General features: G+C 39.0%; 2 protein-coding genes across 3 annotated transcripts in view; one reads left to right on the forward strand and one right to left on the reverse strand.

The window, feature by feature from the left end:
* RBSN (rabenosyn, RAB effector) overlaps positions 1-14993 on the forward strand; it is a 15406-nt gene extending 413 nt beyond the window's left edge. The window contains exons 2-12 of one of the 2 annotated variants that reach the window (XM_085308890.1): positions 141-423; positions 3145-3285; positions 3694-3794; positions 4451-4496; positions 4635-4796; positions 5700-5941; positions 6772-6842; positions 9308-9394; positions 9858-9960; positions 10361-10435; positions 11361-14993. In XM_085308890.1, coding sequence (XP_085165016.1) covers positions 261-423; positions 3145-3285; positions 3694-3794; positions 4451-4496; positions 4635-4796; positions 5700-5941; positions 6772-6842; positions 9308-9394; positions 9858-9960; positions 10361-10435; positions 11361-12500 — 2331 coding nt within the window. In that variant the 5' untranslated portion in view covers positions 141-260 and the 3' untranslated portion in view covers positions 12501-14993. Of the gene's footprint in view, positions 1-19; positions 424-3144; positions 3286-3693; positions 3795-4450; positions 4497-4634; positions 4797-5699; positions 5942-6771; positions 6843-9307; positions 9395-9857; positions 9961-10360; positions 10436-11360 lie in introns of those variants that run through there. The other variant, XM_085308889.1, reaches the window with a different exon arrangement.
* Positions 14994-15472: 479 nt separating this feature from the next.
* On the reverse strand, positions 15473-17064 carry MRPS25 (mitochondrial ribosomal protein S25). Its single transcript, XM_085308891.1, has 4 exons — positions 16799-17064; positions 16613-16719; positions 16369-16456; positions 15473-16164 (listed from the first exon to the last, which is right to left on the reverse strand). The coding sequence occupies exons 1-4, from the start codon at positions 16930-16932 to the stop codon at positions 15972-15974; spliced, it is 522 nt and encodes a 173-aa protein (XP_085165017.1). The 5' UTR covers positions 16933-17064; the 3' UTR covers positions 15473-15971.
* Positions 17065-17088: the final 24 nt, after the last annotated feature.

Genomic DNA, 17088 nt, shown 5'->3' on the forward strand with positions numbered 1-17088 from the left:
CGGGCGCTGCGGGCCCTGCCGCACTCCAGCGCCCGGCCCGCGGGGCTGGGCCGCGGCCGCGGCGGCGGTGCCGAAAGCTGTGCGGAGCTGTGGCGCTGAGCTGCGCCTCCGGCCTGGCGCGGCGGCCGGGTTTCTTCCAGAGAGCTGCTTGCACGAAGGGCAATGCCGCCCGCCCGCTGCCCGTCTGCGCCCTGCTGCCTCGGCCTGCTCTTGCTGGAGGTCAGGAATAAGCCGCTGTCCCGCGAGTGACTTGAGTCGTTATGGCATCCAGCTACGCGCCTCCTTTTGGCGATCCGGGGGAAATGAGGGAAGGTTTCTTGTGCCCTCTTTGCCTGAAGGACCTTCAGTCTTTCTACCAGCTTCAGTCGCATTACGAAGAGGAGCACTCAAGTGAGGACAGAGATGTAAAAGGACAGCTCAAAAGTAAGAGGCCTGGCAGCTGTTTTGGTGCTTTTGTGTTACCATGTAAAATTCTGTGTAACAGAAATTGCTTATACTGCAAACTCTCTCAAAATGTCTAGTGTTACTAAAATATTAATTGAAATGAGCTAGAAATGAGGTTCAGAACTCTGTTTTTTGGTCAAAGGACTTAAGTTAAGGCATGGTTATTACATTATTCTTGACTCACTGCTTTTAGTGATATTTAGAACTTAGTTATTGAAAGTAGACACTTAAAAGGCTTGACTTCAAATATTTGCTTATGTGCACTTTTTTTCCCCTTTGGGTTTGGTTTTTACTGTTTTTAATCTGAGCACTCTCAGATGCATACTCTTAACCCAGATGAAATCCTAAGGGTTAGCTGAAGGATATGCAGAATATGGGTAAGTTCTGGGACTTGCCAGGAACCAATACATTAATCCCTTACTTTCGACAGTAATGCAAAGTATAAAGTTAAGGAAATTTGGTGGTAGAAAAAGATGGGCAAGAACATGGGTGGAGGTGCTGGCTGACGGAGGGCAGTAAATGCTGAGAGTATCCCAGAGTTGTGCTTAACCACAGGAAAGATTACCAGCTTTCACTGGTGTTTGGAAAATTCATTTGGATTCTTTTCAATTAAAATGCTGCTTCCCTGTTTTTCCTTTACCTATGCTGTGCCATTTTACATGGAGAGAAAAATGTGCAGAGAAATGAGTACTTTTCTGTGTTCCTTGCAAAAAGGCTTTAAAAATCTCTTCATTTTTACCTTGTAACACAGAGTGCCCTGGCAGTTTTGAATTTTAACTCTTCCCCCCGCCCCTGCCATGAGATTGGTCATTACTTCAAAGGTCTCTCTTCTAAGCAAAGTTCTTGTTTTTAATAACCTATCTTAAGAGTAGCACAATTGAATATTTCATAAATCTTTAAGTTGCTTTCCATCAGTCTGCATACTTCTTGGCTTATAGCACTGTGCTGCTTTTGGACAGTGAAGGTAGACTGGTCAGTACTGCAGCCTTGTTCTCATTCTGGGCACAGTGCTCTAGTAGCTGAATCACAGATGCTTCAGTGGAGTGTTTAAACAAGAGCAATGTGTTTTTTATTGCACTAAGAGGAAAGAAAGCACCACCAACTTAGGCTTGGCAAGATTCAAATTTCCCAATTTAATACAGAACGCCTGCATTTTGATTTTGTTCTCTCTGGTGTTCTTTGAATTCGAAGTAGTGTACTGTGCCTTCTCAGACTGTCTTTCATCTTTGTGTTTGTATAAAGGATATTGTTATTTGCTTGCTTTCTGTCCTTGTTATTCACGTCAAGCTCTTCCCAGTAAAGTCTCTCCTAGACAGGAGACCAACAGAATTACCTTTCCCTTAAGCAAGAGACTAGTGTTCAAACTGTATATCACAAGTACTTACATGATTTAATGCTGAATTCAGAGTATCCTGATTGTGGAGCTATAAGGTGATCTCTAGTCATTTCTAGTATGAGTCATACTGAGATATTCTTGTTTGTCTGTTTTTTGTTATGAAACACATTATGAAGTCTTATTGAAAATTTTTTTGTGTCTGTGGCAAAGTCATGAGGCATCCTGAATTCCTTTTATGTCTCACTTTCAAAGTCCTTAGTACAGATGTATTTCCTGTTCACCTAAGAAACTATAATGCTCAGTTGATATTTGCCATATTGGCTTGGGAGTATTTTGGGGAGGGATGGGAGAGAAATCCTACTTCTGAGATGATGTTACAATGCTGACTGACAAAGCCCTTGCCAGCCTGATGAATGCAGCTTTGTTGAGTGTTTTATTTCTGTATTTTTGTGAGAAAGCATAATTTCAGCAGCTGAAAAACTGCAGTTAGTAAGTATGATGCCTCTAAGAGAGGATCCTACTGGCACAGCTGTAGTGACTGAAACTCTGGAACAGAGACTCTGGTGTGGCTGAGGTGGAAGTTCTAGTGTTTTGGATACTAAATAAGAAAATTAGAAATCTGAAGGCACTTGCTAAGTCATGGTTCCTTGTCAGAAACCTTGAAGTGTAAAAGACTTGATTCTTGTAGATACTGAATGTCTTCTGCAAGAAAATTAGCACCCTCAACTTCTGCTAGCCTCCAAAGAGGAACATAGCTGCAAGAGGGATAAAAGCTTTAAAGCTTCAAACCTCACCATCCTTCTTTTGGTCCAGTAGGCTGTCTTCCTCTCACTAGCATTCATATGAGATAATGGAATGGGCTGCATTAGTACTTGGGAAACTCGCTAGATATACAAGCACACTGAAATTCTTAGTTTGCAGTTAGTGCAAAAGTAGAGGAAAAGTGCTGAGCATCCTTGAATCCTCAGAAAATCATTAGGAATTAAAAACTGTTATGTGTATGATGTCTCAGCATGTTATGGATTAGGTCCCATAAGTTAATACTGCTTTAGTCAACACCTTTCTGTTTTAAAGTGAAGTCCTTTAATAGTGTGTCTAGAACTAAGGCTTTGTTATTAAGAGCTTAGTACTACTTTATAACAGACAACAAAGACCATTTCATATAGGCTTTGAACCATGCTCTGGTTCCAAACAGACTAGGTTATATTCGTGTACAGTCAAAAATGCTAATAATAAACTTGTCATCAAGAAAAAAGACTTGTACTAAAAAAATCAGAGGATCGTTCTGTATGGGCTTCAAACAGCAAATATTCAATCACTAACTGTCTAGCCTATTGCTTGATATGCGGGTCTGTCTTTTCCAGATCTAGTCCAGAAGGCCAAAAGAGCAAAGAAGAAATTGCTGAAACGAGAAGATGATAGAACTGATTCGGGATCTCAGGAACGATATGAGTCATTTAGCTATGGTGGAGTAGATCCATACATGTGGGAGCCCCAAGAACTAGGTAAGAGAACTAGGAAGTAACATACAGTGTAAGTAACTTTTTCTTTTAATCTTAGTTGGGGAAAATACTAGTTTTGCTGAAGCTGCATGATGCTGCCTGTATTGCATTTGATTCATAAATCAAATGCCACAGCATGGAGTGATGGTTTACATATGTTTTCTTGCACCCTACCTATGTTATATAGGGTGATATCATTGTGCCTGAGCTGTTGAGACTTGCTGGATACATGTGTTTACTTCTGTGGATCTGGCTTTGTTGAAATGTTCTGCAATCATCATTTGTGTTTTTACAAAACAGATAATCCACTAATCAATAATTAAACTATAGCTATATAAACTCTCTGACTTTCAGATGACTCTGAAAACTCTGTGTGTCGTTCTCTCTCTCTTGCTCTTTCTCTCTGTCCAGGTGCTATGAGAAGCCATCTGTCTGATTTCAAGAAACACCGAGCAGCCAGGATTGATCACTATGTGGTTGAAGTCAATAAGTTAATAATCAGGTTAGAAAAGGTAAACTTGCTGCTTCTTGCTATTCTGACCTTCTGAATGTTTCCAAGATGTAAAATCATCTTTTTGTATAAGGAATATGCATTTATCTAGTTATGCACTTTATAAAGAATACTGACCTATGACTTTTCTTTCACACATCACTTTTTTCCCTTTTTTCTTTTGTGAACTGTGCTCTGTCTGACCCTGTACTGGGGATATAGTTTCTGTTTCTTTGCATTTTTTTTTTAAAGCTGAAGATTTTGCTTCCATGTACTTTAAGAATCATCTACTCTCTGTATATTATTTTGTCTATATTTTAATTTGAGTTTCTCTGTAATGTTTTCCTTTTGATTATTGCAGCTTCTTCTATTCCTAGTCTACCACTTATATCTGTTTTACCTAGATTTTTGCTCAGATGCGGTAATGATGGATGCTCTAAGAATTACGTCCAAAATATGCTTATTTATACAGATTTGGCAGTCATTGGTTAGCACTAATTGCATGAACAGTGCTTTAGAAATAAGTAAGAAAAAGTTACAGGGATCTAGTGTAGAACAGATTATTTTTATTGTACTTAACAGGACATTATCATGGTTGAGAGTCCAAGCTTTTAAAAAATGTTTTTTTCCCCCCAGAAGTACAATTTATTTGAATGTGTGTTATTTATCTTCTTTTAGCTTACATCATTTGACAGAGCAAACACTGAGTCAGCTAAAATAAGAGGTAGGTATGAGCTTACCTCAAACTGTTTACCAGCTGAGGACTGCATTTGATGAGTATCTTATATTGTGTATAATATATATCTTATAAGATATCTTATATCTTATATTGTGTGTATTCCCTCTCCCTACTTGATCATAGCTATAGAAAAGTCTGTTGTGCCTTGGGTCAGTGACCAGGATGTTCCATTCTGCCCAGACTGTGGCAATAAGTTCAGTATTCGAAACAGACGTCACCACTGCCGCCTTTGTGGGTCTATTATGTGTAAGAAATGCATGGAACTTGTCAGTCTTCCTTTAGCAAGTAAGTACAGTGGGCGGTGTTACTTCCTGCTTTCCTTATCTCACGTGGGATGCTAATTGTATCCTGGCTCTTTGCCACTAATATCAAGCTGATGAAAATACTTTGCTTGTGTGAAAAAGTCCTCCTTAATGATTTGTTTAATTCCATGCAGACACTTGTATGCACAATGGACATTATTAACAATAAGAGGAATGATTTCTCCGTTCTTTGTTCGTTCTTCCGATTTTTGGAAATGTTACATAACAGAGTCCCTAAAAGTACTAGTATTCCAAAATATAATTATATCTTTGGTGTCTTATTCTACTAATCACCATAACTCTGAAGGTGTTATCTTTTGGAATTGTAACTGCCAAGGTTCCTCTCATTTAAGGCTGTTGTGAGTATTTTTCATCTTTTCCGTAGTTATCTAAATGCTCACATTAAGGAAATTCAACCATAAACCTTTAAGAAGCCTTGCCATCTTTAGTTTCCTCCTGTAGTGCATGGGTGAGGAGACTCTATTTTCTGTGCAAATAAATGCCATTTATTGGGTTCTTTGAAGAGCTGAAGTGCAAAACATGGAAAGTGTTACCATATCTGTTCTTCCATGCCTTATTCTATAGCCATGCAAGCTCCAATATGAGACTGCTTCTAGGTATTAGCAAAATAGGAGGTTCGCAGTAGTCTGCTCTGCGGCTGCTTCTGGGTTGGAGCAAGATTTAGAGTAAAGACCCAAATTCTTACTTGCCGTTTAGGTTGTTATAGATTCCCTACATATCTTTCAGCAGACTGTTTCAACTTGTTTTTCTCCTATTACTTGGCTGTAAAGCTTCTGTTAAAGTGCAATTCATTTGTATTCATTTGTGTTCATAAAATCTGTTGGCTTCTCCAGTCACTATAAAATTACTTCTATGTGACTTTCAGGCAAACTCACTAGTGCAAGCAAAGAGGCCTTGGGTTCTCATACTAGCCCAAACTCCTCACCTAATAGTGTGCACGGCTCCCGCCGTGGCAGCATTAGCAGCATAAGCAGTGTGAGCTCAGTTCTGGATGAGAAAGATGACGACCGGATCCGTTGTTGTCAGCACTGCAAAGACACACTGCTGAAAAGAGAACAACAGATTGATGAGAAAGAATACACCCCAGAGGTTGTGAAACTCTATGAGGTAAATCAAACTCCTTGCTGTTTTCTGTCCTCAGTGAATACATCTGTAGTTGTCACTACTTGACTTCTGGCTTGCCCACTCATATTCAGCCTCTGAGTCTATAGCTCCTTTATTATTTGCTTATGTGAGAATGGCATCTATTGGTTGTTCATGCCATCTAATAAAGATATATATATGAAATAATAGAGCCAGTTGACATATACCATTTATATCCCCTAGTAAATTAAATCCTCTTTTTAGGATCTGTCTTCATTTGCATCATCTGGAGATAAGAGTTCCGAGATGCCTCTCAAAATTGTGAAATGTGCTCGCTGAGATTGTTCAGCACAGTTAAACCATTGGTGTGCTGTGCACTTTGCTAATGGGCTGCAGGAAATAGAGGACTTGATGGTTTTAGTAGTTTGTCCACAGACTGGTGGCAAAATACTTTTTTGAAACATATAAATCAAGAGCATTGAACATTTTGTGTACAAATATGCTTTTATAGCAATTACTGACAGTTGTCAGGTATCTTCAGCAGTCTCCAAAACACTCAGGTTAGTACTGATGAGAATTTCTGGTTCTCTGAAATTAAGACTAGAAGTTGTCCAAGTCATCTATTAATTCAGAGTTCATTGTGCAGGAGTACAGAGATTCCTTCTCTGTTCCTGACCGTGCCGTCTGTGTTCTGAGAATAACTGGAGGGCCCTGTAATCTTGAACAGCAAGATAGTTTTCATCACTGTTAACTTTGAATGTGCACAGGCAGCATATGAAAAGTTTATGACAGCAGGTTCTTGCAGTAATGTTTTAATCCAAGTTCTTTTTATACTTTTTTTTTTTTTGAACAAGAAACTCCGACTGTGCATGGAGAAAGTTGACCGGAAAGCCCCTGAATACGTAAGGATGGCAGAATCACTAAAGTAAGCCCCATTTACTAATTGTGTTTATGAATATGATAAACTTTTCCTCCCTGAAGTTCGGGAAGGAGTAAGGAAGTAGTGTGATAAGGCTACAAGGTTATGAGAAAAACTGATATTAGATTCCATGGTTTTACCTAGCCAAATACCTGTCCAAAAAGCAATAAATGGTAAAGGTGATGCTCTAAATTTCTAGAGTGGGAAAAATGTGAGAGTCTTAGCAGTTGTTAAAAATACAGCCTCTGATTTAAGTGTGGTCAGAATTTTACATTATACACTTGCATGTTATTAGGAGAAGATTACCATAGGTATTATAATCACCTGCTAAAAGACCTACCATATTGGTTAAAAGCAATATAAGCCTTCTACGTATTGCTAATATTAAAGATGTGAATAATTGTATGAAAGTAATGAAGGCTAGAGGGAAAAGAAATACATTTCTTGGGTGTATAAAAAAAATACAGTATTTGTGATATTGTTGAAATAAATGGATTTTGAGGAGTTTCTGAAGGTAGAGGAAAAGCTATATAGTGAATGGATTTGAGAAAACTGTTCCAAAGGTGAGGCAAAATAGGGTACTATGGAAAAATTTCCTTTTTGTTTTTTTATTATTTAAAATGTATCTTGAAAAATGAGCTCAAACTTCAGAAAACAAGTAGTGTGCGTAAGTCAATGAACTGTGGATGTAGTTATCGCTCAGATCATCACTCCTCTCCAGCTTACTGTGTTTCTTCACCTCATGAAGACCACTAGAATCTGCTCTTGAAAGGATTGTAACAACAATCACGTTTTGCATTTCTGTACAGCCTCTCAAAAAATCCAAGTGTTACATGTTTTCCCTATTTCACACATTAAAAATTAAGAAAGTCAGACAGATTCACTCATTTAACCAGACAAATTCCTTCTCTCATTTAGATTTTACTTAATTGTACTTGTGGCTGGATTTACTATGTAACTCTTCTATTCCTATAGAGGCTTATACTGAATATAAGATACGGTCTCTGACTAGATGGATCCATTATGGATCTTGCTTTTGACAACGGAGAGAAACAGCAATACACTATGCTTGGCATAACAGATCCTTTGTTTATTCTTACATGTGCGATTGTCTTTGCTAAACTGTAGTTTAGTAGCACTTGGTATGTCTAGTGGATGATTTTCAAACAAAGTAATACTGAATTAATTATTCACAGTAGCATTTTATACAAAGTTTTTCATTTTAACCACTTCAGTGAGACTTGACCGTTCTACTTTACCATGTCTTCTTTGCCAAAAACAAGTRTGATGCTACAATTCTTGGTTTATTATCACTCAAGCATTTTAGAACATCTCTAAAGCAAGCCACCTCCATCTGACAGTTGTTTTAAATCTGGCTGGCTTGTGCTGTGCTGCAGTGGGTAAGCAGCGCCCAGATGACATGCTCTGAGCATCATTTCTTGAGGTAATACTCTCTAACTGGGGTAACCTCAAGCTCTCCAGCCAGATCTGCAAGATGTCAGGTTATACTTGACTTGCAGAGGAGAGAACTACGTGCATTGGTCTTGGATGTCATGAAATGAGCTTTAACCAATATTTCTGTGTTTGTTCTTCAGATTAGATGGTTGCATAATTACTATGCTGTCATTCCTTTTAATAAAAACTATTATTTTTCTTAAGCACCCTTTCCAAAAGGAAGAAAAACGTTTTAAATGTGAAAAAATTGCTAAGCTGTGGTTGCTCTTAGTAATGACTTCAGGACAGCTAGTGTCATGTAGCTTAAACTGAAGCAAAGTAAAAGTACAAATGTCCTGTATCAGAAAAAGCAAGTGTCTTACTGGTGAAAATTCAGATTCCTGACTTAATTCTCAGAAATCCTGGGATCATATGGATAGAGAACTTTTGAGACAGTGATCATTATTTTGTATATATGTGATATAAAAGGAAGGGGAAGACTAAAAACTTGTAGAGTCTTCACTAGTAAATCCTAATTTGTTATCAATAAATGAGATTCCTGTAAACTCTGTCTTACTACATCGATGTGGGGTTGTAGGCTTTTCTTTTCCGACAGAAATAAGCAGAGTTAGCTATTTTACTGTATAATGCTATAGTTACTTAGTTCAACCAGTTTTTCTTCCCACTTGTTCTCTGTGGATGGGGGTAAAAAAACCCACAAAACATGCAATTGTAATGTTGTGTATATTTTAGATTGACATGGTGAGATTCTTGTAGTGAAATAGTTTCTTCTGTAATTTTAATAACAAAATTATAAAATCTTGCCATCTTCTATGAAATGTGAGTGTTCACAAGTTCACTTTCCACTTCTGTCAGAAAGAAGGGGTTTCTTTAATACACCGAGCTTGAAGTAAAATAATCATTGTAAAAGGTTAGCTATTCTAGTATTTGTGGTATTTTAATCATCTTGGGATAATTTTTAGTGTGGTACGTATTGTTAGCTGAATGCATGACATAAAGTTGTGTTTATTTTTTAGTGCTGGGGAGACAACCTATAATCTTGAACATGCGAATGACTTGAGGGTAGAGATTCAAAAAGTATACGAGTTGATAGATGCTTTAAGGTAAAGGAATATTTCTTGCTTGCTTTCTTACGCTATGTATCATAACAAAGCAAATATGGAAAACTTTTCCCAGCAGAGCTTGGACTGTATCTCTTTCTCTTACGACTCTTCTGTAGTTTCTTATTCTCTGTTGTGGGGCCCCATGTTTGTGTAGCATCTGCCTACTTATTCATATGGATAATGAACTCGTCTGCTCAACTGTAAAGAGAATGTTGAAAGGGAGACGCACGCTGTTCCTATGTGCCATCATTTTCTACTGTCTTTTCTAGCCTTAAAAATCATGCATTCCTCTACAGTGAAAATAACTAAGCACAGAGGAAGCAAATAGAAGCATAGTTCTAAAAAGCATTATAAAAGAAAATTTTAATCTGGTCATCTCCATTCCTTCCCCTTTCCCTTTCTTTTGAATTTACCCTGACGCTTACTCTTGAACTGAAGAGTTTGTATGTTTGTCTTGATTCAGTAAGAAGATTTTGAGTCTAGGCTTGCATGAAGAGCCCCAACCCCATCCTAAAACACTGCAGCTTCAAAGAATGATAAGATACTCAGCAACACTTTTTGTTCAGGTAAATGGAGCATATGTTATGAGCTGAATGTGAATTTCATATAGTGCTCTCTTTGCTAGGCATCCCCATGGTTTAAAATTATTTTGACAGGAGGCCTAGCTCTACACATTTTGTGTAGATCCTCTAAGGACTTTTAAGGTAGCTTTAAATGGGCTAACTCAGATAAACATAATACAGTCAGAGCATTATCGAGTTGGGGAGGAAAGAGAAAAACATGCCACTGGCTAGCTATATAGTTATGGCAGTAAAGCTGTGCTCAAGTATAGGTAAAGACTTAACAGCAGTGACTGAAGTTCTGTTTGCTTGTAGTGTTGTCTCTGTGGTATTTCTGTTTTTGCATACTTGAAGATTGGCTTTGAATACCTGCAAAAAATACTATGAATACCTAAATTTTTGTCAGGAAAAACTCCTTGGTCTGATGTCCCTGCCAACCAAAGACCAGTATGAAGAGTTGAAGAAGAAAAGATTGCATATGGTAAGAAAAGTTAAGATCTATTGTATCTTATGATGGCCTCCTACAAAGATGTAACTATGTACATAATTATGTTAGTTTGTGGATTTGAAGTTTGTGTTGTGGAGCTCATTTGCACAAATAGTTTGGAGACTTCATTAGGTCTAGAATGAGGATGCCTCTTCAGAGAGAGGATGGGTTTTTTTTTTTTTCTTCAGCTGGGATAGAGGATGTCTTTAATTGTACAGTAAAGCAGCTTTATCTTGAGGTAGAAACTGAGAAGAATCTTGCTAATTTTTTTGGCACAGTTCTTTAAGGCAGAATGCATTTTTAATCGTATTAATATATCACCAAGTCTTAGAGAATAGACTATGGAATGCAGTGACCTTTAACATTGCATGATGCTCCCTTACAGAAGTGTCTGCTATAGTTGGATGTGATTAGGTTACCATCCAAATCAAATTGAAACTGTTCTTGGTACAGTTGCATTAGGCAATTTTTGCTCTATGTGCAGTACTATTACTGCTTCTGCTTGGCCTGAAGTTTGTATAGGCATATGTGATGAGATTTTGATAAGTATCTTCACAGATGAACTGAAGAGAAAATAACCATTTTCTGCAGTGCAATGTTCAGTTTTCTTTGAATATATCTGTGTTTTGAGGCATACTTTTTCATGTTGGAAGTGTACTCTAAAGTACTTCCCAGGGAGATGTGTTTCTGAAATGAAGAGAATCACTTTAACTGAATTCCTTGCAAATACCTGTTGTGACTACAGGTTTTTTTCTGAAGAGTTGAGAAAGCATAAATGCACAAAGTTACCAAAAATGCTACTGATCCCTTTCAGTGGGGACCAACAATGTCTAAGGTAGATATCCTAACTTTTTGTAGCTATACATGTAAATATGGAATTTTTCAACTTATGTATTCTCCTAAATGTTGTCCGTCTTAGGTGGCTCTTGAAACATACAGAAAACAASAGGAAAAGCAGAAAGATTTGATCTCCAGATCTGCAGCTGCAGTTAATGGTGATGTGACTCATCTGAAAAAAGGAACAGTAAGGAAAGCTGAAGGCTGGTTACCTACATCTAGCATCTCGAAAGACAGTGAGATAGCAGACCCACTTCTTCAGCAGATTGACAATATCACATCCTTTATTAAACAAGCAAAGGCAGCTAATCGGATAGATGAAGTCCGTATGTTGCAAGAGAACCTGAGACAGCTTCAGGATGAGTATGATCAACAGCAAACTCAGAAAGCTATTGAGCTTTCCAAAAAACAAGCAGAAGAGGAGGCGATGCAGAGGGAGGAACTTCAGATTCTTTGTGAAAAAGAGTGGGAAAGAGAACAGCACAAAGTCACATCTCAGCATTCAAGGACATGCTCCTTAGACTTCAGAGAAATCAAGCAGCATCAACATGAAGCTGAAAAAGAGAATCAGAACTTGATAGCACATGCATTGGACTTGGATATTACTCAGATGAAAAGGAACTCAAGTTTTAAAACTCCCGTTGAACAGCTGGTGGCTAAAGAGCACTTAATTGTCCCGGTCAAACTCCAGAATGTTCCACAGTGTGACAGAGACAAAGACCAAAATCAGACAACATCTCTAAACCCCTTTGAAGATGATGCAGACACTCCTCAGTTAGAGGTAGACCTTGCTAACCTACTTGCCAAAGGCACTTCTCAGAAGACTTCTTTTTCTAACACAGCTTTGCAGAGTAACAAAAAGGAATATAATCCATTTGAAAATGAGGAGGATGAACAAACTAATGGAGCAGCTGTCAGTACTTTAAATCCCTTTCAAGAGGATGGAAATAAACTTCTAAAGCCTGGGGACAGTTGGCATTCTGGGAATCCATTTGAAGAGGGATCCTCTACCAATCCCTTTGAAGTGGATGATGACAACGAGCTCTCAGGAGGAGAGGAGGTTATTGAGGAAGAACTGCTTCTCCAACAGATAGATAATATCAAAGCTTATATTTTTGATGCCAAACATAGTGGACGAATGGATGAGGTGGAGGTATTGACAGAGAACTTGAAGGAATTGAAGCGCACGTTAGCAAAGCAGAAGGAGAAATCAAACTGCTGAAGCAGCAACAGGGTTATGTAATAATTATTTTACACCCACTGTTTAAATATGTGAAGGTGGAACAGATAATTATAAAGACAAATATATGTTATGAGAGGGAATTGTAAGAATCTTGAGTTTTACGCACTTTCAGGTAGGCATTTCCACTACTACTCAGTCTTGGAGAATGAAAATTGAGGAATGCTGGCATGCTGCTGGTCTCAAACACTTTTAGTAAGAAATTTTAAAGTAACTTGTTACAGCCTTTTTTATGCTGACTGGTCTTATCATGTACTTATTTTGGTCAAAATGGTTAAGTGCTAATAGGGAATCACAATCTGGAAATGGTTGCAAGGTTGTCCTGTCACCTTTCTTCCTCCTTTCTGTCACAGAATTATTGTAGTAGTTGTAGTATTGACCTTTCAAAAGGAGCTTCAAATAATAGAAGACCAAAACCTTCTAGAATTCCTGGTATCCTCATGCCTCGGGTATCCTCTGATAATGACATGTAACACTTAMATGCTAACTGAATTGCCTTAAGCTGTGTTAAGTTGTTAAAAGGCTACTGATTCTCTGAGCTGCAGGATATACCAGGCTGCAGATGAATTTTGTGCAATGCTAATACATAAAAGGGACTTTTAAGACTATAAAAACAGCTTGAAAACTGTTCTCGTATGAGCAACTCTTGTGTTCATAAAAATTCCCAAGTCAACTGTGGAGGCTGCATTTTTATCACTTCCAGTTTTCCAGATGCTCTGGGCATAAGTTACAGCATAATAGAGAAATCTATGCTGGAGTCAGAGACCTGCTTGTGTGAGGAGGAGTATTTAAACACTCATTTCCAGGGAAAGAGCATCAGGCTAGCACCACTTCAAAAAATAATATAAAGAGTAACCTTCCAATTCGTAGTTATTTTATGGAACCTGCACATTCCTTTGTATTCTCTGGGTGAGAGAATGATCATGCCTCCAGTATCTGTAAGACTGGAACCCTCTGTGCATAGCATTCAAGGAATAGAAATCTTGTTCACAATGGAAAGCTTAAGTGCCACTAAACTGCAATTCTGTGAAAGCTGGGGGACAAAGTGCATCTGTGATGGTCCCAAAAGGCAGTTCTATTTTATATTTAGCTCCTCTTAGAAGAAAACTATAAGCATGTCTGTCTTAAATAAGAAGCTCCAAATCAAGAATCTTGCTTATGATTTTGTGATCCAGGGTATGACTGGGTAGAGGTTAGCACCTGTGATGCACAAGGGCTTAGAGCTGGGCACCTAAAGATTAGTATATAAAAAAAAAGTAGAATCACTTCAGTCACAGGTTAGCTTGCATCTTTGCAAAACACTGAGTCTGAGATGCTTTGATTTTTGTCTTGGAAGGTCAGAGCCCCAACATCAGGCATCAGTGTTTGAAATGGTGGTAGGGAGGGATTAGTTTACAGGGTATACTTATTTAAAGCTGAACTTGAGAAAAATCAGGCAGATAACACTATATAGCACTAATACCACTAGGCTTACTCAGGAGTGCGAACTTATGGAATGGGATGTTGCTTTTAACTATGCTTCTGATAATACATGAATAGCATAGCTATAGTCCAAGTATTGGACAGGATTTTAGACACAAACAGTTGTCCTACCTAAACAGTAGGAATTGTAGTTTTATTTTGTTATTAATAAGTGGAGGTAGGGACTTTACAATTTGCGTAAAAATTCATAGCCTCACTTAGTGACACTAATAACTGATCAAAGTAACTTAGATAACTGGCCTTCTTCATACTTGTAGCCTAAGTCTGAAGTTATAAGGTGTGCAGAAATGGCTATCTTGATTAAAGGCAAATTCCKAAGGTTTTTATACAGAGGTATCTTTAGAGATCAGTGAGCCTCTAAGTGTTATTTTGCACTAAGTGAAATGAAGAACAGAGGACTTGGATTTGTAAACAGATAGAACTCAAGTGAATGGTGGCACCAGGTTCATGAAGGCAGCAGGAGTATGTGGTAACATAGCTAAACTTAAGCCCTGGAATCTTTTGTTTTAAAAGAAATATTATAAAATAGTTATTTAAGACAGATTTGTTTGCTAGTCAAGATTATTCCCTGCATTATAACTCAGAACTTCTTTTGGTTTCAACATGAAATGAATATTTCAGTGGCTTCAGCTTTTACATTAAGAAGTGGGTTTTTTTCCCCTTGTTGCAGATATCCTGCCTTGTTTGTATTTTACAGTGTAATACACTAAATTATCCTTATTGTATATGTAATTAAAAGCAGGTAAGAGACTAGCATACCTCATGATGTTTGTCAGTGTTAAGTGATAGACTAGACACCTAACATTAAAGTCATAAATCTCCAAAGGGAAGACTTTATGCTGGTATCTGGACTGCCTTGGAGCTTACAAGACACAACAAAATGAAAACATCTTAACTATAAAACTAAACAACTAGCATTGACATTTGTTAAATTGCATGCACTACTCTATGGAAACTTTGTAAGAGATGAAATAAAATAACATGTTTATTTTGTGCCCTGTTTATGTCAGTGATCATTTCTAAAGCAGGCTTAGATCAGGGCAAAAAAATCTTATATTCAACTATTAGTAAGAATATATTTCAGTATGTCTCAGCTATAATTTGAGCATGTAAGGTAATTAGACAAACAGTGAAGTCAAGCTAATTCAAAGCCCTATTGCATTAGCTGTAGTAGTTTTATACTATATTGGTATAGGTTAATCAGTGACATAGAAGTCTGAGGTGGAAGTCTAATTTTAGAAGTTTTATGATCTGAAGTTCTGGGGGTGTGGTGGTCTTTTTTTCTAACTGTGTGCAGGATATTTGAGGGAAGGTACACAACACAGCATCACTGGAGTCTGAGGCACAATGGACCTGCCTAGAATTTACTTGAAGTTGATTTGTATCAGCAGTAAAGAATTTTTCAGTTCATCAATGCCTGTGAAAGCTGCAGTGTCAACTGCAACAGTTGTATCATTTTAAAAATGACACTGTTTGTGAGTGATAATTAAATCAGTTTAATAAGAAAACTCAGCAGTTACTTACAGCCTGGGATTATGTTATGATTTAGCTATCTTCTTTACAGTAGGAACACTTTTAGACTGCCTTTAAATTTTTGGAATTCTAGAATAAATTAACTTTTTTAGCTTATTCCCTCCATCTCAGAGCAAACATAATAGTATTTTTGAATTTATAAGATACTGTGCCTGTATGGAAGTAAGCATGAGGAGGAAATGGGACTCTGGTCATACCATTTTCCTTTTGTTTTCAGGCACAGTTGCCTGCAAGGGTTTTTAAAACTGGCACAAATAAATTTTTTAAACAGGTTTATTTGAATTATTCTAATTGTAGGTGGATAAAGAATTATGAGGCAAGGATGTCTGTGTTATATAAGCTTACTTGTTCCTTTTTCCAGGAGCTGATACTGCTGTCTCTCACTGATGTACCTTTATCATCCATCTCTGAAGGAACACAACTGCCTGACTGGAGATATCAGGCTGATGCTTCATTTTTCATAGCAGCTTTATATTTGCCTCTCATTTCTTTGGGCAGTGGTACAAAAGCAGGGCAGGGAACTTGACCTTCAATTTCACACATACATTCTCGCAGATGGTATTTCCTGGGACCAAAAGTTGCAGGATGTGATAGTTTTTTCCTTTCTTTTTCTTCTTTTTCAAGTGTTTCTCTAAAAAAAAAAAAAAAATCTATTTGTTACGGTCAGAAGATTGAGTGGCAGCAGCCCTTGTCCAGCCAGCTCCCAACTTACCAGAAGGATGGACTTACAAGCAGTTTGTGAACTTTATCTAGCTAACACCATTTTTCTCTAGGGAAAAATTAGATTCTCTTCTGTCCACCCGTACTAGGATGTATGCTTGGCCATGTCACTTACTTGCTTTTCCCCAAGATTTTTTTGATGTGCTCTGTTATCTCCTTGTTGGTTTTATCTTCCACATCGACCAAAACTTGTTCTCCGGTGTCTGCCAGAGAAAGTGGTAGCAGTGTATGAACTGGGGCTGCCCGCAGCCCCTTCCCCTCGGCCGCCGAGCGCGCCCACGCGCGTAACCGCTGTCACCRCGAAGCGGCCGGCGGCAGCTCCAGGCCGGACACGCGGCGCTTCCGCAGGCGGCACCAACCCAGGTAGAAGCGGACGAAGGGCGAGGGGGTCATGTTCCTGAACAGCATGATCTGCACCCAGGGGTTCTTGTACTGGATCTGGGGAACCTTGAAAAACACAAACTTCCTGGAAGGARAAAGCAGCAGCGCGCTGAGCCCAGGCGCGGCCCTGCGGGCGGGCCCGCCGCCGCCGCCGCCGCGCTCACCTCGCGCCCTCGCTGAGCTCCCCCGCCGTGTTGTAGTTCACCGTCATCACCTTCACCGCGCTCTTGAAGATGATGTCGCCCTGGCTGAGATACTGCAGCGTCCGCCGGATGGGGAACCGTCCCTTCATCGGCATGGCGGCGGCCGCGCGCGGGAATGGCCGCAGCGGCGCTTCCCCGCGCGCCGGGCGAGGCGGGAAACGGCCGCAGCAGCGCGTCCTTCTGCCCCGCGCGGGGACGGGAAATAGCAGCAGGGGGCGGGGCGGGAAAATGGCGGCGGCGGCGCTCCGCTC

Source organism: Rhea americana, unplaced genomic scaffold, assembly GCF_003343005.1.
Source record: "Rhea americana isolate MKP2758 unplaced genomic scaffold, rheAme1 scaffold_286, whole genome shotgun sequence".
In the NCBI taxonomy this organism is placed as follows: domain Eukaryota; kingdom Metazoa; phylum Chordata; class Aves; order Rheiformes; family Rheidae; genus Rhea; species Rhea americana.

Bases quoted from the DNA above. Each gene is read 5' to 3' on its own strand.
- MRPS25 (XM_085308891.1), bottom strand. From the start codon at position 16,932: ATGCCGATGAAGGGACGGTTCCCCATCCGGCGGACGCTGCAGTATCTC. The intron at 16,457-16,612 runs GTTGGTGCCGCC...TTTCTCTGGCAG, and splicing joins CTTCGTCCGCTTCTACCTGG to ACACCGGAGAACAAGTTTTG. The intron at 16,165-16,368 runs GTAAGTGACATG...TTTTTTTTTTAG, and splicing joins AAAATCTTGGGGAAAAGCAA to AGAAACACTTGAAAAAGAAG.